The sequence below is a fragment of the Belonocnema kinseyi genome, chromosome 6 (assembly GCF_010883055.1).
Source record: "Belonocnema kinseyi isolate 2016_QV_RU_SX_M_011 chromosome 6, B_treatae_v1, whole genome shotgun sequence".
NCBI lineage: Eukaryota > Metazoa > Arthropoda > Insecta > Hymenoptera > Cynipidae > Belonocnema > Belonocnema kinseyi.
In genome coordinates, this window is record NC_046662.1 from 86,676,206 (window position 1) to 86,702,643 (window position 26,438).

General features: G+C 32.2%; 1 protein-coding gene and 1 pseudogene across 3 annotated transcripts in view; one reads left to right on the forward strand and one right to left on the reverse strand.

The window, feature by feature from the left end:
• The window catches only part of LOC117175488, a 21,311-nt pseudogene extending 16,885 nt beyond the window's left edge, over nucleotides 1-4,426 (forward strand).
• Nucleotides 4,427-4,440: 14 nt separating this feature from the next.
• Nucleotides 4,441-26,438, reverse strand: part of LOC117174721 — a 126,222-nt gene continuing 104,224 nt past the window's right edge. For 2 of the 3 annotated variants that reach the window (XM_033364038.1, XM_033364040.1), the window contains exons 2-3: nucleotides 17,236-17,273; nucleotides 4,441-7,143 (exon numbers count right to left, since the gene is read on the reverse strand). In XM_033364038.1, coding sequence (XP_033219929.1) covers nucleotides 6,058-7,143; nucleotides 17,236-17,273 — 1,124 coding nt within the window. In that variant the 3' untranslated portion in view covers nucleotides 4,441-6,057. Of the gene's footprint in view, nucleotides 7,144-17,235; nucleotides 17,274-19,040; nucleotides 19,181-26,438 lie in introns of those variants that run through there. The other variant, XM_033364039.1, reaches the window with a different exon arrangement.

Consider the following 26,438-nt stretch of genomic DNA (forward strand, 5'->3'; position numbering starts at 1 on the left):
TTTTATTTTCTACTTTGCTCTTTCCCCAAACACAAGACACATGACCCGCCTCTTTTAGAGTTATTACGAAACTGCTACAAAAGACACAAGAGAACGTGAGAGTCGATTTACAACTACGTCACACCCCACAGCCGTATTTTAACAGCGAAGGAGAATTTAAGAAAATCATCTTTTTTAAAGTCCTTTTAAAACCTTTGAAACTTTGTAAATACACTGCCTAAGGAGTTTAATTTGATAAAATTTTCCGCATTTTTCAATACACAGCCAAACCGTTCACAAATAAAACAGTTCAATTTTTGAGTTTTCAACTAAGTGCACAGATAAATAATTTAGTTTATAAAATAATCAAATAAATCAATATATGTCTTGTTTTTTTGGTGGGTTTATTTTAGGCCTAAATCTTTAAATTTATAATAAAAAGAGCCCCCCCCCTGGTTCAAAATCTCAGCGTTATTTGTAGTTTGTAGGTTTAAAACTTCTTTTTTATCGTAAAATTATAATAATAATTAGAAAAAGATAATTCAAAATTTGGTACTTTAACTTTTCTGAAATGTACCTTATGAGGATGGCTTTTTCAACGAGTTTCAACTTGTCGGTTTAGCGCAGTGGTTAGCACTCCCGACTGCTAGGCGTTAGATTTAGGTATAGATATTTAGGTTAGATACCCTGTAGCGTTATACATTTTATTTGTAATATAATGTTTAAAAATGTAATATATGTATTTGCTCTAAACAGGACTAGTAATATTTAAATTCAAAATACTCGCAATCATTTATTATTTATTTTTAAAATACTTTTATGTCTCTAAACGACTACGTAAAAATAGTTAATGTTGTCTGTGTGATGGGTGTGTGGAATTTCATATATTAATATTATCTAATTTTGCAGTAAAAAATAATCAAATTGATCCCCTAATTCAGTGACAGATGCTCTTCATACAATTGAAACCCGAATCATTTAAATCTAGTAAAGCGACAATTGATCCCATCCGGGCCACGGTCAAGCTCCCCGGCCAACTCCCGGCCCTGCTCCATGGCCGAACGCTGGCCAGCGCAGCGTGGCGATGCTGGCCAGATTCCGACCAGAAACCTCGGCCAGAGCCCGACTTAAAGTCGAGTTCTCCAGACGTAGAATGGCCAGCCCGCGACGTAAATTTCCACCCAGGTAAAATTTCATCAATAATGAGAATTTGGTTTTCAATTTTCTTTATGCATTCTGCGATCATATAAAAATAATAGTTTAAGAAATCGATATTGCACTTTTTAAACAGTCTATTTTTTAAATATATTACATGCAAAGGTTCTCTGGTATGACACGAGTTCTCTGATATGACATCAAGTTGTAAATATGGGAAATTATATAAAAGGCATTAGGAAACATTCGTAAAGTTCGAAATTGTTAGAATTACAAATTATGAAAAAATTCTTTTCTTAGATAATATTTTCTGCAATTAATCTAAAATATTCAGGACAACAAAAAATCGTTCCTTAGTGTTTTTTATTTGTACTTACAAATTTTCTACGGGATATTACATTTCGCGTGAACGGGAATTGTTTTAAAAAATGTTGACGTTTGAGATATCACGTAAGTGACACATGGCCTTAAAGTAATTTGTTAATTAAAAAACTGTTTTAACATAAAATGTTGATTGCCTTTTTAAAAAATTTGTGTTGCTTTAATTGGACATTTCAAATATAAATGAATTAACAGATTTGATGTCCAATTTTATTAGTTTCTACACGGAGGGAAATTTCAAGACATTTATTAACGGAAGCGCGTGATTTTAGAGCTATCATTTTTACGTTCATTAAATTCTCGGACTCTATGACCTAAAAGCATAGAATTCGAGAGTTGAGAGCAAAGGAGCATGGCCTCATACCTGAAACTGCGAGACCTATGCTTTAAAATCAAGGTTCCGAGATCTTAGTTCTCGCGTCAAAACGTGATACAGTACCCTCCCACTTATCGCGAAAGCCTGGGACTGGGATTCGCATTACGTGAGTTCCTCCGCCACATCAAAAACTTTCTCCCCTTGTGCTTTATTCTCATATCTAATTGGTTAAGAAAATCGAATTAATTAAAAAAAAGGTAATGTAAAAATTTGACAGTTGAGGAAACAAGTAGCAGAGAACATTCAGATATTATTATGCTAATTTTATATAGTAATCTTAACAAACTTTCTGATTTGTCACAAGTTTTATTTAGAAAAAAAATAAAAAATTGAAAACTCTGGATTGGCATGTGTTTCTATATACACACATTTGTACTGAATTTGTATTTGTGCAGAATTGACAGTTATTTATGAATTAAAACAAAGTTATTAAATACACTGTTAAAAATATATGGAATTCTACAACATTTATACAAGATTTCTACAATACAAGCGTAAGGTAAAATTGCAAAGATGGTATTCGAATGACGAAATTGCAATAAATGTATTGTAAGTGTTATAAATCGTGAAGTCACCATCCAGCATTCCAACGAAAATTTTGCACACGGAAATTACGGAATTCAAGGAATTTACGGAATTGATGAGATTCATAGAATTCATGGATTCGAGTAATTTTCAGAATGATTGGAATCGAAACAATTCAATGAATTAACAGAATACAAATAATTTGTGGAATTCACGGAATACGCTTAATTTATGTAATTCATGGAATTCGCGGGAAAAGGGGGGCAGTCTGTAATCTTCAATGACTTTTTTCAAACATTTTTTTCTCGTAGTAAAATTAATTTATTAATATTAAACTTTTAGTAGATAAAAGAAGCGTTTTGAAGGTGATACAACAATTCTAAAAAAAATGTATGTTAATATCGCTTGTACGGTAGCCAGAAGGTAATTGCTGTTTGAAACTGGCTGATACGATATCTGGACTTTGGGCAATCAGACATTTGAAATCTAGATTGCACAACTGAATTTAAAAAAATCAAAATTCCGCCATTCTATTGTATGTTATCACATTTAAATTATCCTACTTCACACGATAGCTACTTTTTTATATTTCAGTAATTTCACATCTTTTTCTATTATTGATGGCCCGAAGTCAAGATATCGTGTAAGCCAGTTTCAAACAGGGGTTAACTTCACGCTGCCGCACAAGCGATGTTTACATAAAAATTTTTCTTAATTGCTGTATTACCTTCAAACCTCTTCTTTTATCTACTAAAAGTTTTATATTAATAAATTAATTTTACTATGAGAATAAAATGTTTAAATAAATCATTCACGGAATTCGCAGAATTCATGCAATTTGCGAAATTCATGGAATTGAAGGAATTAAAGGAATTCGCAGAATTCATAGAAATGAAGAAATCTATAAAATTCAGGTAACTTGCGGAATTTATGAAATTCAAGGAATTTACGGAATTCAGGGAATTTATAGGAGTCCATGAATTCCATATATTCTGCGATTTCGTTGAATTTTACTAATCCATTGAATTTCATGAATTTCTTAAATTTCGTAAATTCCATGTACACCACGATTTTCTTGAATTTCACAAATTAGTTAAATTGCATGAAATACAGAATTCTGTTATGTCCATAAAATTCGTGAATTCCAGAATTTTCGTGAATTCAGTGAAGTCCATGAATTCTCAAATTCCATAAAATCCGTGAATTCCAATAATTGCGTAAATTTCTTTGAAATATTATGAATTCCCTAAGTTTCGTGAACTATTTGGATTCCGTAAATTCGTTGAATTTCCTGAATTCCTTTATTTCCGCAAATTTTTTGGATTTGGTGAATTCCTTAAATTCCGTGATTTCCGTGAATTCCGAGTGACCGGGCGTTATATAAATTCTGTAAATTCCGTGAATTCTATGAATTTCACTTATTCCTTAAAAAAGTCTTCTGAAAAGTTATTTACTTTATTTTTTATTTTTTGCTTCCATAGGTGTCGAGTTATTGGCTACTGGACATGTGTTTTAAAGTTCCAATACATGTAAGGTAATATATCGATGCTAGCATTTGGAAACTACAACATTATGTATTGAATGTTAGCGTTACCTTACGAGAACCATCTGAATGTCAAGAAAAAAGTTTCGGAGAGAAAAAAAGCATTTTAAAATTTAGAATTATTTAAAAGAAATCATAAAGTACATTCTATTTTGGTAAAATCTTCACAATAATTCTTTGAACTCATATAACTTTAAATATCTAGATTCTGAGGATAAGTGGCTGAATAGCAAAGCTATTGAAAATCTAAGGAAAATGGGTGCCAAGATAGAAAAACAAGATGTTAAGTGATGTTACTGATTGTAAAGAATACAGTTTTTTCAGTAAACCGGCTTGGATGTATAGTGCAGCTCCTCATGAAATCCATATTGACCTCGGTAAGATGATTACAAAAATGAATAAGTATACGAAATAATCTTCGGACGTTATAGTATTTTTTTGCAGCTCAGTATTTGGGTAGTATATGATTTACACGAAATTATTTTATTTTCATAAAATTTTATTGACTTAAAGAAACATATATACAGATTTATGGATGTTTTTCATCAATATTTTTAAAACTAAAATATCTTTTCTAGCTTTATAATTATATGATTAAATGATATATATCAAATTGGCAAGCCCAATTTCTTACGAAAACAATATCCTAAATATCCCCTTGCTCGTAAACACTTGCTTCATTGTTTCACAATAATATTACAATTCAAGTGAAGAAGGAAATAAGTCTTGGGATCTGGTTTATAAAAATATATTTATTGTGATTTTATCGTGCGCCAAAACCAACAATTATTTTTCGAAGCACTGCTTTTTCAAGTACATTTTTTGTTTAGTAAAATCTACTATTAATTCTACAATAATCAACAACAAATAAAATAACAATGTGGTGAAATTAAGGGTAAAGAGCTTGTGATACCTAAAGGACATGCAAACAACATGCTCCTGATTAATAAAAAATTTATTAGGTTCTTCTAAAATCGAATTATTATGTTTTTAAGTTTTATGATCTCAAGATTGCTCTTCGCCGTAAATCGCTTTCGAAAATGAAGCGCTAGAACTCCAAGAAGATAGGAATTCCGTTGCTTTTTATGAATTTTAAGTTTATCTTATGATAATATGAATGACGTTTCGAAAGTGATAGAATTCTTGCTAAAAGACGTTTTATCTTACGTATAAAAATACGTTTCGCAAAAAGCAGCTCAGTCCATAGTCCTTCAGTTTTCAAATACAATTCTAGAAATATGAAAAGAAAATTATTAAGAAAACTACTTCTTTTTCTTTTGCATAGAATCTTTACAGTTTTCGTGTCACAACTCTCTTGACGATAGATGTAAAGAGCTTGAGATAGAAGACCGGATCTTTCTCGATACTCAGTTCTGACTCGGCCTATTCTTTTTGTAAGACACATTCATATGCGAATAAAGTCGCTCATTACATGACAGTACATCGTGGAATACTTTATCGTCGTTTTGCGATAATGCGAAAGTCGTTGTGACAGGTTACTTGAACATAATTACATTTTAGGTCAAGTACATTTTTTTGAGTAAATTTTTACGTTTTAAAATCACTAAATTTAAATATCCTGATCAACACTTTTTATCTGAAATACGAGCAGATTATACTTACTTTTATATGAGAATAATGACAGAAAAAAATAAAGTAACTTCATTTGTAATTAACCGTACATTTAACAAATAAATATCAAGAGTTTAGTGTTCTAAATAAATAATCGTTGCTCGATATTCCACAATGATAACGCTGATGTCATCAGACTCTCTGTTGATTCCAAATAAGTTTACAATGCGAGTAGATTGTGTCTAGCAGACACAAATTTCTAATAAATGTCCTTAAGACCTTATGCCGACATCGCTGGATATCTTTATGGTCATTAAGTAAAATAGTTTTGTCTTCGCGACGCAAAAACTGAGTCTCTCACTCCATCTTTGCGTGACCTCTTCTACTACTTGTCACACCTTTCCGACGTTGACGACGCTTTACTCAGACTTTGGTTCTGATCTTATGGCCAGATTCATTTATGGGATGACTCCCGAAGCGCGCGAGTCGTTTGTACACATTAAAATTATTCATCTACTACGAATGTTCAACTAAGGGCCAGAAGGGGTTCCATTGTCATGCGCGACTTCCTGGCTTTGTCTTCTTGATATTTCTTTATCTTTATCAACTTCCGTTTGCCTTGGCTGAGCTTCTTGAGCGGTACTTCCGTCGTGGTAGTCGTGGCTGCATTAAACTCTTCTTCCTCGAGCATTCTCAGAGTCTCAAAAATATTTCTGGGTTGATCGTGAACTCGTTCTGTGTGGCTGCCGTTCTTGTTTGCATAGACGACTGATAAGTGAGAGAAGCTAGATTTGGGTGGTGCTGTGATGTCCGCGAAATCTCGGAAGTTGGCAAAAAAGTCTCCTCCTCGAACGGGTTGTGGTTTTGGATTTCTGTAATAGTTTTGTCTTCCACGACCATTGCCACCATGATAATAAGGACTGTAGACGGACTCATCTATCGAGTATTCATCATTTTCTTTCTCTTCAGGATAATAGGTTCCTCCACGAATCACGCCGAAATTTCCTGATCCCAAAACTGGATGCAAGGCTTCCTTTGATTGCGTAGAGGCGGCTTGGTAATTTCCGCGGTCGCGTTGGAAGTACCCGAGGAATCGGTTGGGTCGGTACCGCTGTTGCTGCTGCTGATGCTCCGTGTAAGGAAGTCGATGATTGGAAAATAACTCCGCAAACGAGGGGAAGAAGTTCTGGCTATCAGTATCAAGGTTCTTCTCCCTGGACTCTGATTCGGTGATCTCTCCCTTTTTGTTATCTTTTTCTTGAGAAACTGTTGCTACAACACTAACGGAAGGTTCGTTTGATTTTACTGTTAGGACTGTAGCAGGGGCTGGATCTTGTTCATGAGATTGCTGGTGACCGTTTCTAATTTGTGCATTCTCTGCTACAATTTTGAGTGGTTTTTTTGGCGTCTTTTCTGGTGTCGATTCAGGTTCAAGCAACTCTGGTTTTGATTCTGACCTATCCATTTTAGATATCGATGCTGATTCCTTCTCGTGGGTCGCTCGGCTTTCACTTTGTTCCATTTCAGACTCATCGGGTTCCATAAACATGTCGGAATCGTCACCATCGTCATAGGCATCTTCTCCCATCTCAGAAGCGGATGCTATTGAGTCCTGTAAAATAAAGATTATTATTTTCAAATCGATCTAGAGAACCTAATGCACGTGAACTTTAAAGAAACTGATCTTTAAATTTTTTAAATTTTCCTGAAATTTTTAACTTTTCATTGAATAAGATATCATCTCAAACTATGTGTTAACTGTTCGTAACGGAACGATTGTAGGCGGTAAGAGATATTTTATCTAGTGCAGCTTCGACAACAGCGTGTCCTCGCCTTGACATTTAAAGCATCTTTTAGCAACTATGGAAGTATAGTTAAAGTTTAAACATAGTTACAAGTCATGCATGAGATATGAGACAACTTTGAACGTTGTTTATACTGTGTTAACAGTTTTTTTTATCAAATATAGTAATTAATTATAAAAAAAATTATCGCAGTTTTTTCTGTTTCTTATTAATTATTTTTGTTAAAAAAATGACTCTATTCTATTAATCTGAATAAAAACAATACAACAAAATATATGTGACATTCCGCACAGGAGCGCACAGTAAAAAAAGTGTTCAAAATGGTACTGAAATCAATATCATTTTGATATGCAACAAAAATGATACCGAATTCAAGAGCATTTTGATCGGCCGAAGAGAATGATAGACTTTTGAGATCATAATGATCTGATTCGGGATCATGTATGAAGTCAAGCCAAGATGGCTAACGTTCTTACAATACTTTAGCTCATATTCAAGCTTTTTTATGATTTCTGATCGTCCAGTGTACTTGAAAAGTTGAAAAAATAACGAAATCTGATGTTAGAAAATATCACCTGTTAATTGTAGTTGTCCCTTGCGTGCGGTTAGATACCATTTTTAGGTTATATCGTTATGACATCGGCGCCAATAATTGGCGGCCATTTTGTTTAGTCTGATAAATGAACCAAAAAAATAAATAAAATTAATCCGAATGGAAAATCATTATGATCTCCATTGTTAAATGATCGCTGAAGCAAAATGCTCTGCAACAAAATTGATCCTTTTTTTTTTACTATGCGGCCACTTTGTCGATCCGGATTTGGTAGATGTTTGCGTTTTAACTTAAGCCTTAAAAGTGACCGGAAGTGGGTACATTTTCAGTTTGAACAAAATAATTAACACATGTGCTTATGATACTTGCCAACTCTAAATGAATTTTTCTCATATGACCCTATACGTAACGTTACATCGGCAAAGTGGGCTCGTTCGTTGCGGAACGTCACATATTAATAGAAATTATTAGGTATTTTAAGGAAATTAGTGATCGGCGTTACAAACTGCTCTGTATTACACTGGAACTTGGAATTAAATACGGTTTCGGACCTGGTCTGCAGTGGCCTTCAACATAAATTCAGAAACGTCAAACGTAACCAATCAGGGTAGCCTGAACCATTCAAGTTGGATTTCGTCGTATGCTATCATGCTATTTGTGACGCTTGACAGAGCACCGCCAATTCTCTCAATCCCGTGGTCCCTGCATCTCCAAAATGCCGAGGAGTTGAATTCTAGGAACGATGTAAGCCCGGACTTATTAAATCCAAGTTTCAGTGTAATGAGTGATTTTCTCCTAATTTCCACAAGGAGGATATAAATTATTTTAATATGAGAAAATAAACCATTGGATGACCAGTGGTTTCATTAAATTATTTCTATGGAACAAGTTGGGACACAACTTAAAATACATAAAAAAATCTCAGAAAGTTGAAATCAAAAAACAATTTATTCGACGAGTTATCAAATTGTGATTTTTTCTATTTTTTAAAACCAAGGAAAAGTTTAGAAAACTACTTTTACTGTTTGGCTTAGTTTTAATTCAATAATTGCTTTTACATATTTTAATGTAAAATTTACTGGAGAATTCAAATTTGGAAGTCCTCATCACTTTCAACAAGGAAATCATGCTTATTCGTGTTCGTGTCACGCTTACTCTTGTTTTATGGGGTAAATTTTACGTAAAAATAAGTGTTAATACTTGTCTAATGAATAAGGAAAAAGTAGTATTCTTGCTGTTAAAAATATAAAAAACATATTAAAAATTTTAAAACAAATAATTTCCAAAGTTAAGAAATGGTTTGAAATATTGTACTTTTAAATATTTTGCTCCAAGTTTCCTGAAAATCTTTAAAAAATAAATAATTAGCCCAATCAAAGTTATTGGAGTCCCGAATTTAGGATTTCTCAGTTTTTGCATTAAAATATGTAATTTCAATTAATTTAAATCAAAATAACCATATAAGCTAATTATAAATAGTAAACAGTATTACAAAATATTTTCATTTTCTTACAATGACTTAAAAAAAATTAAATAACAAATTTCATTTTAAAACAGGTAAAATTTCAAGAAAAGTCTAGATCATGGTGGCAGAATATTTTTTACTTGTATATATCATTCAAAAGTAAAATAAAGGGCAACATATTTCCCAATTTATACACATTTCTTTTGCAATTATTTGAAGATTACTTTCGAATTCTAAAAAAAAAATGAAAGAAATTTTTTTAAATTCCAGTATTTTCCAAACGGCCGTAGATGTAAGGGATTTTTTTTGTGCTCGTCATGGGAATGCTTGCTATTTCAATTTATTAAAAAAAAATTATAAAAATGACCAAACATTGTCAGTTTTATGCAAACTAAACCATTTTGGAGGCCGGAAAACGTTTCTTCAAATATAATTTTTGAGTTTTTCCTGGTAAACGATACAAGACTTCACAAAAGAGCAAGAGGCATTTTTTTGTAAGAATTGTCCAGGCGTTGAACCTACTTTGTGAACATTTTCTGTAAAATTATTATTTCGTAAAATCATAAGTTTTGTGAATTATAAATGAAGTTCGCTTGTTATTAATTAAATATACAGTTTTGTAGCAGTGGTACTAAATTTTTCGAAAGTAATTATGCTTATTATACCTTCCGCACTTAAATATACGTATCCACCTGCATACCTACACAAATATATTAAATGTATAGACGGTTACTAGAATCAGTTGCAACACGCTCCAGACACGCCTAGCATTGTTGCGAATATGTCAGGTCAGCGACAGCAACGGGAGTGTTACTGTATCGTTGACGCGACCTCCGCAAGGCGCAATTCCTCACTCCCGTATTCAAATTAATCTTCGTATAGCCCATTGTGAAACCAGTTTTAAGCAAAAAAAGTTTTATCAACACCCACAGGATGATCTGCATTTTTCTCAAGTTGAATTCTATTCAGGATATCAATTAATGGAATATTTCATAAATCAAGTAGAAAATATTCATTTGTTGCTTATTTATGTAACTAAAACCGTTACATTTATTTATTTAGACACATAAATATAATTAGCACTTGTTTTCACTATACGCGATGACTCGCACACACGATCTATATAGTTTACTGCCAATTTAAAATGCACTCAGTGCACCTACAACAAATTTATCACAGATTTAGATCCATTTTGATAGTTTGAACTGCAGACCCTCATATATGCGTGATTGGCAGCAATTAATGCTGTAACGATTGTTAGAAATAAGTATTGGCGCCTTCGAGAATAAAATTCTATAGCTTATATTCAGTAGTCACTCGCTACTCGAATTCGATTAGAATTGATAGATAGAAATCTCTATATGCGATGCAAATCACTCAGCTTGTCAAGTACCGTTTTATGAGATGCAAAATACGGTCGAAAGTTGAAACCTTTTTTCCTGTATTGTTTATGACCAAATTACGAAATAGAATTGATAGACATTGACACTATTGATCTACTCGTTTTTATTTCAAGAGATTATCCATTTATCTATTTTAAATAGAATTGATCAATTGTATAGCAGATTTCCCAAGTCCTTCCATTTCAATTGAATTTGACAAGTGCTTTCTCCTCTTTGGAAACTATAGTTACGGTGAAAGATGGATTGTCGGTGCAGAGACTCAAAAGTGAAAGATACGTTATTATCGTATGATTGCGTTACATGTAGATTAGTCTTGCACAGTTTGCGAGGTGCAATAAAATGCAGGTTGTAGTGCCCGAAGATTATTATATTAACTCATGTTGATGCATTTTCTATCCTATTAGGACTGAGCGCTAGACCGCCGTGATAGTATAAATTATATGGGAATTAAGGACAATCAGCGCGTGCAATGGAAGTCAGAATGGATAGTCTTTTCCATAATCCATGTGCTCTCGAAATCATCTTCTCAACGTCAGACTTCGGTTCAATTTTACTAGAGGGAATTTTAGATTGTGAGACGCGAAAGAAAAATCTGATTCTTAATGCAGCAAAATAGACTTTTTCCTTAGTTCGATCGTGGGATATTGAACTATGAAATCACTGATCGAGAAACGACGTTCAATCGATTTAAAGACCAACGTGCATTATACTCGAACTGATCGACTCAAAATGACCTAGTGATTTTATGCAAAGGATTCAACGATTTATTGCTAAGGATCAAAAACCTTTTTACGGTGGTTTTGTGTAAACATGTAATATTGTCTGATTCGCAAAAATATGCTCTATATATTATCTAGTTATTAAAAATAATAATATTCATCATTTTTTGTTTTCAGTATTCATTTCGTTCACAGTGATACTCTTTTGCACTTCTTCAGAATTATAAACTCACAGATTCTGTAATTTTTTGGCGCTAATAATTTATTTAGAAAAAATAGAGTACTTGAGTCTTGAGTGTTTACTCACTGCCCAAATCAAATGTTTTAGGATTTCCTTCAAACTGTGGTAAATTTTAATCCTATATAGTGTATATACTATATACTATATAGGACCCTACTGTGAAGACAAAGCAATACGCCACCATATTTCATATTGGCCGAGATATGGGAGTGGTAGTTGCTACACTTTTTTGTGCAGATCATTTTTCAGTGTAATGCTATTGCGTCAAAAATAAATCAAATAAAGTTGTTAACTAATACCGAATACCTCAATGCACATATCGTCATATTTTGATTGAATATGTAATAAAAGGATGCTTCGAATTTCTAGTTTATAACCCTAAATAGACATAATGGGCATTTAAGGAGACTTAGATATTAATTAAAATGATGACATAATTGCAAAGCTCTACTATCACCGAGAAAATTCGAGACCTCTGGCTTTGACGTTGAAGAAGTAAGGGAAGAAAAATAGTAGGTTAATGAAAGAGTTATAATTTTTAAGCCGCAAATGTTGTACGTTAATGAGCCGAAAAGTAAAATTCCAAAAAAATTATTTGTAGCTTACAGATCTGAATACCTGCTGAAAAGTAAGGAAATTTGATAGCTTTTAAACACAATGAACTTTGAAGCATAGTTTTTTATTGAAAAAATAATAGGAAAAATCTGAAAAAATTCATGATAATACTTTAAACGTTTCTGAACATATTGCCGTCCAAAAATTTTTTAAATTTAAATAATTGTTCGTTTTTTATGAATAAATATGCGACCGCACTATTTTCAGTTCTAATGAAGATAATGAAGTGATTTAAATTGGAGGTAGTTAGTTGAACTATCTGTAATAATTTACAATTTGAAGGAAGTATGTGCTTCTTGTTGTCTTCGTGCAAATTGCGACATTTGAAGTCAGTTTTTTATATGGGAAATCAAGTGCCAGAAACCAGCGTGGTGCCATTTTTTCAGAGGATCGTCCTCAGTTTTCCTCAGCCCGACCTACCCAACTTGTGCCTCCGAGCATCACTCTGGCCTTCGAACCCTTTCCTTGTGGTGAGGAAAACCGAGGAGGATCCCCTGAAAAAACGGCACCACGCTGGCCTCTCGCACTTGCTTTCCTATATAAAAAACTGACTTCAAATATCGCAATTTGCATGAAAACAACAAGAAGTACATACTTTCTTCAAATTGTAATTTATTACAGATATTTCAACTAACTACCACCAATTTAAATCACTATTAAATCATTATTCACAAAAAACAAACAATTATTTATATTTTGAAAATTTTTCGATGGCAATCTATTCAGAAATGTTTAAAGTACCAACATGAATTTTTCAGATTCTTCCTATTATTTTTTCAATAAAAAACTATGCTTCAAAGTTCACTGTTTTGAAAACCTATTAAATTTCCTTACTTTTAATCACATTTTCAGATCCGTAAGCTATACACAATTTTTTTGAATATTAATTTTCGACTTATTAACGTACAACATTTGCACCTTTAAAATTATACTTCTTTCATTAACCTGCCATTTTTTCTTCACTTACGTTTTCAACGTCAAAGCCAGAGGACTCGAATTTTCTCATCGATAGTAAGTGCCTAAATTCAGAACTTAACAGAATGAAATGAAAAACAAATGAACCCTGAATTTGCTTCAAGCGTGAGGCAGGTTCTGAATTCTGACTCCTAGATAATTGCAATTATATAATTATTTTAATTAACATCTCGCAATCTTCTTAAACAATTATTATTCTATTCAGGATTATAAACTAGAAATTCTAAACTTTCTTTAAATAAGCATTTAATTAAAATCTGAGGATACGCATTTCAAAATATTCAAAAGTTAAATTTCCGATTTAAAAAAACTATAGAATACTTTTTTTGGGTTAATTCCATCATTATGTTTGTCAAACATTCATTAAAATCCATTAAATACAAACGTTATTTTGTTCGGTCTTGACGCAATAACATTTTATTGAAAAATGTTCTAATAAAAAGTCTGAACATATAAGCAATTTTAGATATAATTAAAATTGATTTAATAATTAATTATGTTACAAAATAATAAACTTTAGTTTCCAATGCTTTAATTTAAAATTTTTTATTTAAATATTCAGGACTATATTATTCCGAATTCGAAGCCTTCGATATTAGACATTCTGCAAATAAGAAAAAATTTAAATTGTACAATTTTAAAGAGAGAAAAACAAAACGATTAAGTAATGTTTAATTTTAGTCCTAAGCACTGCAACAATTTCATTGTGAAGAATTTAGAAGTGAAAACTATTAAATTTGGTATTTAAAAAACGAATTTCTCTTTCGGGGTAGGTGTGACTCACTCAGTGAAGAAGGGAATAATGTAAGGAAGGGATATAAAATTTGTTAGATTGATCAAGAATTCTCGTGTCATTAATTTAAGTACCACGTTCCTTTCGGAACACTGCTCCGACCAAGGTTGCTGATCAATCTCTCAAGCAATCACCACAAGTGAAGATCCTCACAAAGCCGCCATGTGAGGTTTTCCAATTGGGTCCATTAGTATGCAAGATCTTTTATTTCAGGTGTCATTCACTCTACTGACACTCTTTGTATTACCTATTTGCTGCGATACTTTTCTGTCCTAGCATACTTCTCTAGCTTCTTTTACGGCCATACATTTTTTCATGCAGGCTCTCGTGTTTATGTGACTTCTTACGTCTCTTCGAGCTGCTGTCGGCGAGAAAACTATAGTCATCTGTCTTTAAAGCTTAACAACTCAGTCATTTGAAAGCTGAAAGTGTTCTACGTAAATGAGCTTGAAGACGTTCATGTAAAAACAAATTTGTGCTATCCACTATAGTGGATAGGCTCTGTATTCATTTTCAATCACCCGTAAGGATGTGTTAGTCTTATTTTTTTGTGAAAATCGCGATATTTTTAGACATTTTTTTTGTGGGAAAACAAGTGACAGAAAGCAGGGGGGGGGGGCTTTTTTTTACTGCCGATCGCTGGTTCCTTTCTTCGACCCGTGGCCAGGTGCCATCCAAGCATTCAGAACCAGGGGCCGAAGAATGGCACTAGCGGTCGGCAGTAAAACAAAAAAGGCCCCCCCCTGCTTCCTGTCACTTGTTTTCCAACAAAAAAAATTTCTAAAAATATCGCGATTTTCACAAAAAATAAGACGAAAACATTCTTACGGGTTTTTAAAAATAAATAGAGAGCCCATCTATTATAGTTTGCAGTTTGAATCGCTTTAATATCTGTATTAGAACTGAAGATAATATAGTTGCACATTTTTGTACTTTTAAGCAACAATTTTCATTATTTTTTAAATTTCTCAACTGCAACTAGTTTACAACGGTTTTCCTCATATTCGTGAATTTTTTCAAATTTTTCCCTTCGCTCCTTGTGTAAAAAATAATACTCTAAACTTGACTGTTCTTAAATGTACCCGAAAATCCTTACTTTTTTTCACATTTTTCAGTTTGCTAAGCACAAAAATTTTTTTACATAAACGTCTTCAATCTCATTAACGTAGAATACTTTCAGCTTTAAAATGACTGTTTTTTTGTTGTGCTAGCATTTTTTTGACTGAGTTGTTAAGTTGCAAAGGCAGGCCTATAGTTTTCTCGCCAAAAGTAGGGTCTCATTCACACATTCTAACCATTCATTTCGCGTCCTGCGTCTGGGCACGCTGCTATTTATTCTACCTTGATACACTTGTTTCGTTGTTCGTTCATTTAGCATTCTTTCAATATGCCTGTACCATCTTAACTGATTTCTCCCCCGTGTGTCTACTAGAGTCTCTTCTGCACCACATTTTTTCAGAATTATCTCGTTACTCATTTTGTCCATCAAAGTTTTCCTACATATTATTCGCAAGAATCTCATGTCAATTGCGCTAATTTCACTCTTATCTTTTTCTTGATAGGTCCATGTTTTGTTACCGTATAGTACAGTCGGTACAAATATAAAATTATGTATTGCCATTTTAGCTTTATTTGATATATTTTTACTTCTGATAAGGGACCCTGCTCTACCAATAACCTTCTTGTCTTCGTTTATGCGTCTATCTAACTCCTCATATATATTCCCGTCCCTAGTAAATAAGCTACCAAGCTATACGAACTGATCAACTTGTTCAATACTCGCATCAATAAATTCAATATTGCATATTGTTTTCACACTCTTGCCCATGAATAATATAAATAACAATGAAGACATAACTAACAAACAAACAAATGCACAGAAAACATTTTTTCCTACTCTCAAACTTTGCTCTGCGATTTGCCTTAATCTAAATATGTGATCCGTACATGACCTGACATAAGCCAACTTCGGACTTCCCAAATATTTTCTTCTGTTATTTTCATTACCCTTCGAATAAGTATTTTTGAGTATATTTTACTTACGGCACTTAATCAGCTAATCCCTCTGTAATTATTGCAGTCGTTATCTCCCTTTCTTTTGAATATTGGTACGATAATAGCTTGTTTTCAATCGTTTTGAACGTCTCCCATCTCGAAACATAAACTTATCAATTCGCATAGTCTATATGGTATGTACTTGTCTACATCATATAGCATTTCCCCAGTACTATTTCTCATGTTGAGAAATTCTGTAATTTTGTTTCGCTTTATTTTTTATAAAGTAGTTTCTTACTTCCTTCAAAGTCGTTTTGTATTTTCGTCTCTTCTTTTGCTTTAATTGTATCTTTACTTTCCTCAGTTAATCGTTTGAGTATCCTCTTTTTGTGTGTGTAATCATTTATGCGTCTATTCTTTTTCTCATTGCTAAGACCTGCAATGTTCAAACTTCTCATATACACTTCTTTCTTTGCTTTTTGAGCAGGCTGAATTTCATTATGCAACAAAGCATCACCAGACATTCTTCCTATAACCGCGGTAGCACATATCTATTCATCCGGTTCATCCGGTTCCTGTTCGTTCTCACTTTTGATTCGCGTTTGTTTTGATTTCTTGGTTCATTTAATTCTAATTTATTTTACTTGCATTTTTGAAATAAAAAAAGTTTGTATTCAAGCAATACAAATTTGACGAATTCAAAGTGAATTTAAAGTGGCACAAATTTAAAATTAAAATTATCCGAAGAAAATATGCAAAATGAACAGTACGCATATAATACATATTCTAGATTTAACTACTTAACTATATAATCACGTCAAATTGAAGGTCTGAGTAATTTAGAAAAATCATTTAAAACTAATAAATTTTAAAGCAGCTTTTAAATATAAGAAAATAATTTAATTATGAAACATTTAAAATTTAGATCTTGGAAATGAAAAAACACAATAACTAGACCTTTAAATTTGAATTGATATAAAATTTGAAAATTGGATGAAAATTAATCATTTCAATCTTTAGTATCATACATTTTCTTATTCGCATGTGTACAATTTACAATTTTACATATTATACACTCATACTATTGTACGTACACATTATTGACATTAATAAAGTTAAAGTATATTGTGGATATCTCACCTCGAATGTGGTTTCGTCCTTAATAATAGGTGCTCCATCTATAAAAAAGAAAAGATTTTGTTACTTGCAATCAGTTAAGAATAATAGAATAATTTCATCGAACAGGAGGAATGATAATCAAGTGCAAGAAACCATTGGACAAGTTACGATTTTGGATCATTATCTTGTCAGTTTCGCTCTGGGATATTTATGCACTTGCTATAATGTACATACACATATTAGAGAACTGGCTGCATTTGTCATTTTAATGTGACGTTCTGCAAATTGAACAATTGAATGTCAATGTACGATTTTAAGAATCTTCCTATAGCAAAAGTTCACTCTTATTTATTTTTTATATGGAAACACATTCTTTTTCTTTAAGTAATCAATTTTTTTTTTAAGTGAAAACATATCATAGAAAAATTTTGATAAGCAATTAGCGATCTCTTTATATAACTAATTACGATAAGTACCAAGTATTTTCTGAACGAGAAAATTATTTAGATTAGACAGAAGGTATGTACTGCAAGTATAGTTAATCTTGTTATTTGTTTTATGCAAGGGAGTAAAAAATTAGGTATGCGATGTAAACTTAATAGCCTGCCTTACGGAACCGAAAGTTGATGACTACAGCAATTAAAGTAAGAAATCTTCCACTGCCAATTAGCGTTGTGAACAACCAATTAAATCCATATTTCTCTTACAATCTTAAAGCGTGCATTATTTTATTTGTAGGGGGAAACGACAAATGTAAATGAAACTAGGTCAACATTTTATAATTTAATTTTAAATAAACTGCATTGTTTATAAGTTTTCTCATCTTGAATCATCAAAATTACTTTTCAAACTGAAAACACTAGAGAAGAGGCTACTGATTGTATAATTCCGATTGTATTAATTAGACGCTTATGCTTATTTTTAATTCATCCTGGTTGTCGAGTTTCGCGACTAATCAGTCGCAATTTTTTTCTAAATGCGGAGAAAAATAAGTAGGAGAGGAGAGTAGAAAGTCGATACATTTAAGATCTTTTACTTATTTTTCTGATCTTCCAATTAAATTTCAAGAGGAAGTAAGTTGGATGAAAGGATTTCAAATTTTCTGTTTACTTCAGGAATGATTAATTACCACACTTTTTTATTATGTTTATTCTGTCGATACTTTCAGTTAACTAATATCTCCAAAAGAAATCCCTTCGATGGATTTGTTAAACCGCGGTCTGTCAGCGGTATTTCACTGCGGCCAATTATGGTCGCCACAACGTAATGTCGGTACCGATCAGCAATTTGTTGGGGCGAGACTGCATTCTAGTAATTTATCGCCTCGTATATCGACCTGACGATCGACTTATCACATGCTGTTCCTCCATGTTTATGGTGTTCTATTCCGTGATCCACACTGACTCAAGACTTTCAAGTTAGACAGGTGAGTTCAGGTCCGAAACACAGAGTAGAGGGATATTTTTAAGTTACTAACTTTCGACACTATAACGTTTCATTTTAATTGTTTGTTAATTTTCCTCCAGGGTACAATATTTAATTAAATATAATCATATATTTTCCACGTAATATCACGAAGGAACAAACGGCCCACTTTTACTCCATCATATCTTAATTAAATTATAATTTACTATTTCATTGAAGGACGTTTGCATAATTTTTTTACTCATAGAGTGATAGTTACAGTTTAATAAAAATAAGGCGCTGCTAATTGGAATCAGTTTCAAGAGCAAAATCAGAGAGAAAATATGAAAAGTTTCTTCAAGATTCTGCAACAGCATTTCTTTAACTTATAATTTTCCGACACACTGGCAATTTGAAATTACCTGCAATAACCGCTTGTAATTGTGGTTAATTCGTTGTATTTCCGTTCATCTATGAAGATATCCCGCGTCTTCTGAAGTTAATGGGTACCAATACGTGAGTTCAAAGTGAGTCAACTATCCACCCGATCATAACATTTTCTTGAAGTTGTCATAATTAATCTTTTCTTTACCACGCAAATATACTCAATTGATGATGATCCCATGCATACCCTTAATCATTAAATTGTGAACATCGTGAAGGCTTGGCCTTCTTTTTCAATGACGCTCACCAACGATCCTGCAACCAACAATAAAGACACCGATGAAAACTCAGCATACTTGCATGACATGCAGCTTCACACCATTGTTCCCACATATCCATCGTTTCATTATTTGATTTTTTGCGTGACTCCCGTCATTTTATTGTCTATAAATAATACGGCTAATAGACAGCCGATAATTTGGCTTCGTGCAGAGTTGTGAGTAAATTTTTAATAATATGATTGACCAAGGGAATTCTAATAGTACTCGGATTTTCTAAATAGATTTGAGTCTAATCCTTTTTTGTATATGAAATTTCTACATTCTTCGAATATCTGATGACGTATAGTATATTTCCTCAATTTTACTTCTTCTAATTCGTATTTCACCCAAGTTCATTTGATGAAAAAACAATTTTCCCTCATTTCTATTTTTCCAAATTACCATTTGTTACATTTCTTAATAGACATTAAGTGGCAATATACTGTATGGAAAATTCCGAAATACTAGTCGGTTTGTTTTGATTATTATATATGACCACTGGTGAATATTTTACTTTATCTAAATTTCTATTTATTATTATTTTCATTTTACAAAATCCGCATTTGCCCCAATATCAAGCTTTTTTCGAAATGTCTTAGAAGATGTTAATGAAACTAAATTGTTTAAGTTTTATATATGATGTCCGCAATGTCTCACGATAATTGTATTAATTTTTCCCCCGTTGCATCGACATTCTGTGCTTAGAATAAAACAGTCGTACAAATTTTAAAACTTGCATAATCAGAAAAATTTGTTTCAAATAATGAATATGATAAGCATGCATAATTTATTCAATTATTTTATATATTTGAATTATAAAAAGAAAATTATGTAATGTCAAAAATTTCCACAGAGGCTTTTAGTATTTTTAAACGGTCCTAAATGAAAAATAATAGAAATATATGAAATTTTTATATACGCTGAATAGTAATAAAGAAAAACTAAGAAGATCATCGACAAGACGAAAAGATCATTACTGAAAATATTTCACTTATGTGATACGAAAATATGACAAACGAAAATTATGTCAAATATTAATTAATAAAAATAAAATGTATGCCAAATTTTCATTCTTGAAAAGGGAAATTAGGGCATATGTTTATTCCGAAAAATAAGGTTAAGCGATAATTAAGAAAAATTCTTGGTAATTGCACAGTAAACCCCAGGAACAAATTTTATCTTTAAATTAGATAACAACATTGCAGCATGTTCATCCACTGAAAGATCAAATTTATCAGACGAAAATATTTATTAGACATGTGTGATTTGTCAAACGGCTGCGTCTAGGTTAACCAAAAAAATGTCCTCCATAAATTTCATTATCCTCGCTGTATTAATTTTTTTAATCGTCTCACTTTATTTAAATGATTGCAAACAAAAAATCATTCACCTACGCTTACAGACTACACGGGCTGTACTTTGGTTAGTTTATAGTGATTGTGTTTTTTTACAGAATTAAAAAGTCTTCATCAGGGTCGACAGTAACTAAGGGTTTGTTTAACAAAGGAAAAGGAGTGAACTTGGCTGAGTTTTCTACTCAAACAAGTTCAGTCCTTTACTTTTGTTGCACAACCTTTAGTTTCTCTCGACCCTGATAAAGACTTTAAAAATTGTGAATAAACACTATAAAGTATAAGCTAACTTAAGTGCAGCCTATGTATTCTGCAAGTGTAGGTGAATAATTTTTTGGTTGAAATCATTTAAATAAAGTGAGACGATTAAAAAAAATTAATACCGCGATGATTTTAAATTTATAGTGGAAATTTTTTTCAATCAACCTATACGCATCTGTTTGACGTATCACATATGTCAAATGAATATTTTCCTCAGATAAATTTTATTCTTTAGTGGATAAAAGTGCTGCAGCGTTTTTATCGAATTTAAATATCAAATTTATTTCTGGGGTTTGCTGTCTGTTAACATTGATAAATTTTCGAAACATTTGAATAAATCATTTAAAACCTTTTCTTTTAGTCCAATATTACCAATGATAATAATTTAATTTTTATAAAATATGTCTATTTTATTTATCAGGCTTGAAATTATTCCAATGTTGTAAGTTTGTTGTTGTACTGATCGGTATGCTTTACTATTTTCATGTGCGAGCTTTCGCTTACGAGGTTTCAGCAGCTAATAACACCTTCTATCTAAAATTTTGACAGGCCTTATTTGTGTATTAAGGCTGGGCAAATTCTGGGTAGGAGATGTCATTAATTCCTGAACAGGCTCCACTTCGTAGAGCGAAAGCTCAACAATGGAAACAATAAAGTATACCAAACAGAAAATCCGTAAACTTACAACCTTGGAATAAGTTTAACCCTGATCAATAAAATAGATATCTTTTTTTTTTAATTTGTGAATATTTGTATAGCTGTATTCGTAATAGACCCTTTGAAATACATTAATATACTTGGTTTCAACACAACGAGAATGGAATCAATTACAAAAGTAATTTTTAAAGATTTTAAATTTTGTGGATTGTTTTAATGTTTTTAGCGTTAAATCTGAAACTTTTTGACTTTTTTTTTCTTTTGGACTAAGATGAAGATTTCCTAGAAGGTTTCAAATTATATACTCCGAAATCAGGAAGCGTCATTCAAGTAATTAACTAAGCAATAACCAAAGTTTTATTTGGTCGAATGAATTCTGGTCAATTCAACAATTAAACATAGAATTTTTACATTCATATTATTTTACGTGATATGATTCTACAGACTGTCAAATAACTTTCTAAGAACCTACAACTATCTCTGAGACTCTACATTTTTTTGGTGCTAAGCAGAGTTTATTTCCTCAGCTAAATAAAAAGCTGACTAAATAAAACATTTCAAGAAGGAAAGAGTATTTAAGTTGACATAATTACGAGCAATGGTCTCCCCGACGCTTTTTAATCAAAGCAATAAGTCATTTCTTCGTTAACCACGACGTTTTTTTCGCTCATCATTAAAACTCGATATTTCTACGTTCCTGTCTTGCTGCTGGGCAAGAACTATTAGGTGAAAGAAGCGATTAGAATCCATCAGATCGATGAATGAACGATAAAGTTCAATTACCCGGTATCTCAATACGATTATCGATTATCTCCTGGCGGACTGCTTTGAAATTGCAATCGATCGGCACGTGCGGGTATGATATAATGAAATCGCAAATCAGGGCGTATATTCTTGAGGCGATCCTGTAATGGAGAAGTCTGTAGAGAGTGACTTAAATCCACAAATCAGGAAGTCGTTTCCATTCAAAAAAAGCAATGTTCTTCAGTCTTTTTAGCCTTTTTTCGCTTCTTTTGCACGTAGAGAAATGCCATTAGCATTACGTATCAACTGCTGAGTGGGAGATGAAAAAGAAATTTGCCTCTCTCCTGTACGAAACTAAGAATAGGGTATGTAAGGAAGAGGCAGGTGCTTCCTGTTCCCTCTAGCAAAAGCTTTATGTAGATTCGTATTCGTGCAAATTGGATGCCAAGTGCTAACATCGCGGAACGATCATAGGATTTCTAATTTCTCGTTTTTGAGATCCTCAGGGTGATTTCTGCAGACATAGTGTTCTTCTTAGGTGAGCACTTTCTTACAATTCAGGAAGTGGAAAGATGCATTGGCTTATTGCTAATGAGACAGCAGCAACACGAGCGTAACGCTCCCTTTCTTGAATACCTAAACTGCTTAACTGCTAAACAGCAGTTAAAAAACTGGATCATTAATTTTCTTTTGATCATTCTTCAAAGAATTTTAGGTGGAGTTTAAACAAAATTTATTCGTTGCAAAATTAAGTTTGAAAGATAAGAATCGTTTAGTTAAATATTTCTATTTATTTTAACATTATTCGAAGGCAAGTAGTTGTTTATACTTATTATCTAAATATAATGCTTTTTAGAGATTTTTGCATAATTTCATATAAATTTCTCTCCTGATAAAACTGGTTCAGATAGAATATGAATTATCTACATCTAAATTATACCTAGGAAATTTTTATAGCAGGTTTCGAATAACATTTGTTAAATAACTGAATCTGTGTATGGGTAAACAAGGGTATTTCCAACAACATTTTATTGAATTTGATCTATGAAATAAGAATCAATATATTAAAATTACGAGAATTTAAAATAGATATTTATATGTGAATTATTATTCATGATACATGAATATATGGTACATTTGTAGGATTCTCGTCTTAATGTTAAAACCAATGAAAGACACATAAATCTGTTAGTGAATGACACATCCAAAGAAGGAAGTTTCGAGGGAGTTGTACCCACTGATATTATTGCATTAATGTTTTTATGATTTTTGTACATTTGTTTGGTTTCTAATAAATTGTTTTCTATACATACTTAATATATAATACCTATTTAAATAGTTTTGGAATCAAACCGGAAAAATCAATGACAAACACCCAGAATGAATTTGGCAAAGTCGTGAACATCGGGAAGTTGACATAACCGCCCAGTAACAAAGGTATTCTTATTATACGAGGCGAGAACTTGCTTACTATTCGCAAAAACGCTTATTTTTAAATAAAATTATGCTCTTTGTTGCTTGAATAATTAAAATATAGAATTGAAATTTTAAAAACAATTTTGTTTCGTTTACTAAAATGTAGGGTATTGTTCACTGGATTAATTTTTTTTGAAGAAAATGTCTTTCCATAAATATAACCACTATTATTATGTAATAGTTACCGTTCAATAACTAAAAAATATGCTCTTTTATATGGTGTAATTTTCATTATAGAACAGCAAACGTATCAATTAATATTCTTCTTTTTCTACAAATTTGTCCTTAGGTTGTCGGTGATACCCCTGTTTACCCTGTGGGTTTTAATTATAATTTTTTACTTCAGACTCGGAATTCACATGTTTTTTTACAAATTTTCTTCATGCAACCAAATTCTTTTGTTACATATGTGTCTACTCAAAGGAGCAAAATCGCATATGTATTACTTTTTGTGAAGGCAACGCGCAATATATAAATTATGAGGAAACTTCAATAATATGCAAAATTCAACATGGTTTTTACTTACGCATGAATCCATTATCTTTACAATAACTTGAAAAGAGTAATTTTATCATGAAAAAGCAAAATGAATGCAATTTTTAATCATGCAACGTTGAAAGTTTCATGCAGTTCGGTCTCAAAAGAAAGTGTTAACCTTGCACATTTCTCATTAATCTGTCCTCGCTTTTGAATTCGCTTAAAATAAAACGTCATGGTCCCTCGAAAGAATTTATTACACGAGAGAAAGCATGTACTGTGTGTACTTCTTTAAAAATAAAAGAAGTTCAGTTCAGAACCAAAATGCCGACACTTTACAGCATGAGAAGTTACATTCAGTTAAGTTTTACATATAGCGACTTCCTTGTATGGATCGTTCAAGAACTTAAGACTTTCGTCTAATTTATTGTGATATCTCAAGTAAAACGCAATCAAAAACTTTCTCGCAAAGGAAATAACAAAACTGCTCATAAAGTACGTGTCTAAATTTACTACTGTGCACAGTAGGTTCTTCTGGAAATATATAAAAAATTACTAATTCTGCATTGACCGCTGAAGTCAAGAAAAAGGAGGAGAAAAATAGATATTGAAGGTCCTGTGAGGCGTATGAATTTTACCCGAATTCTGCTTTAAATCATTTTTTTTTTAAATTTATTTGAATGAAGAACATTTTTCCTTATTTACACTCAACTCTTAATTTTGTGCCAGCCTCGGGTCTGGATGGCCCAGAATCGGCTTTGTTTTTTCATCTAAACCCTTAGGGCCGCTTATGTAGTGTATGCCCTTAGAATAATATATGCCCAGAGAGGCGGGATGTAAACAACTTCTGATACGCCACTAACGATCGCATAGGCCGTCAAGGGATAATCAGGAGGGAGACAGAAGGAGTTAACCGTGAAACTGGCCGAAGATCGGGCAGCCCAAAATAGGGATTTAAGTGTACATTGTATTAAAATACCATTTGTCAACTTTTTTAATTTTTCGAAATAACCTGCAATTGCCATCATTGTTAATATTTCGAATGACCATGATTATCATTATCGTTTTTCCAAATAGTCATTTGTTATCATTTTCATCTTAACAAATTACTATTATCCCTTATCTTATTTTTCGTAGAAAATGATCATTGGGACATATAAAACTTATGAGAAGCGGCAATTCAAAAAAATAAAAATTATACACACCCTATTTATAATTCTGAAGTCGTGAACTACGTAGGAACTACTTCGGAAACGACATATGATCGGACGTCGTAAACTACGCCAGCAATTGTTATAATGCAAAGCGTCGTTTCGAACGTCGTTTACTATCGCAATTCCCAACAAAGGTTACGACGTATTTTCTAATCTAGTAATCTGCATTGGTTCCTAAGTAGTATACCACGTAGTTTACGACGGAGAACTCTTCAGAGATAATATCTCAAAAGAATCAAAATTAGACAAGATGCCATTGGCATGAAGAATTGGTATTATTTTTCCAAATTGCCGTTTGTTATAATTTTTGTAAGTTCAATTTTTTAGTTGATATAATATTCCTACTTCTGAATAATCACATATCCTCAAATTTATTCAAATATGCTTCATATGAAACGCAGTTTGTCATGATTCCTACTTCATCAACAAATAAAAGCAAATGATAATTCGGAAAAAGTCATGGGAAATGATTATTCATGAAAATAGAAATGAGCTAATATGAAAATAGGGAAAATAGGAATTAAGGCGAATTGCTGTTCGAACGGAGAAATTTCGGTGAAATAAACTTTAAAGGAAAAGTAGTATTTTGAGAATATTCATGCGCCTAATATATTTCTTTTGCTAAAATTAATTTATTGTAAGAGCAGAAAAAGTGAATGCCTTATTAAGAAATGGTGATTATAATTATAATAGCCAGTAATGTAGAATGGATGTCAGTATATTACCGGATAATCATTTCGAAGGGGGTGGTGTGAACATTTACGAAACAAATTATACTTCCTATTGCAATAATAATAATTAACGATGCAAATATCTTGTGTGAGTGCGATAGTGTTTCAATTGCTCATAGCATTTTTATTCGGTGGAATTTAAAGCTAATTTCTCTAGTTATTGTAAAAGGAAGACATAATTAGAAACTCGACCGGTATAGTTTC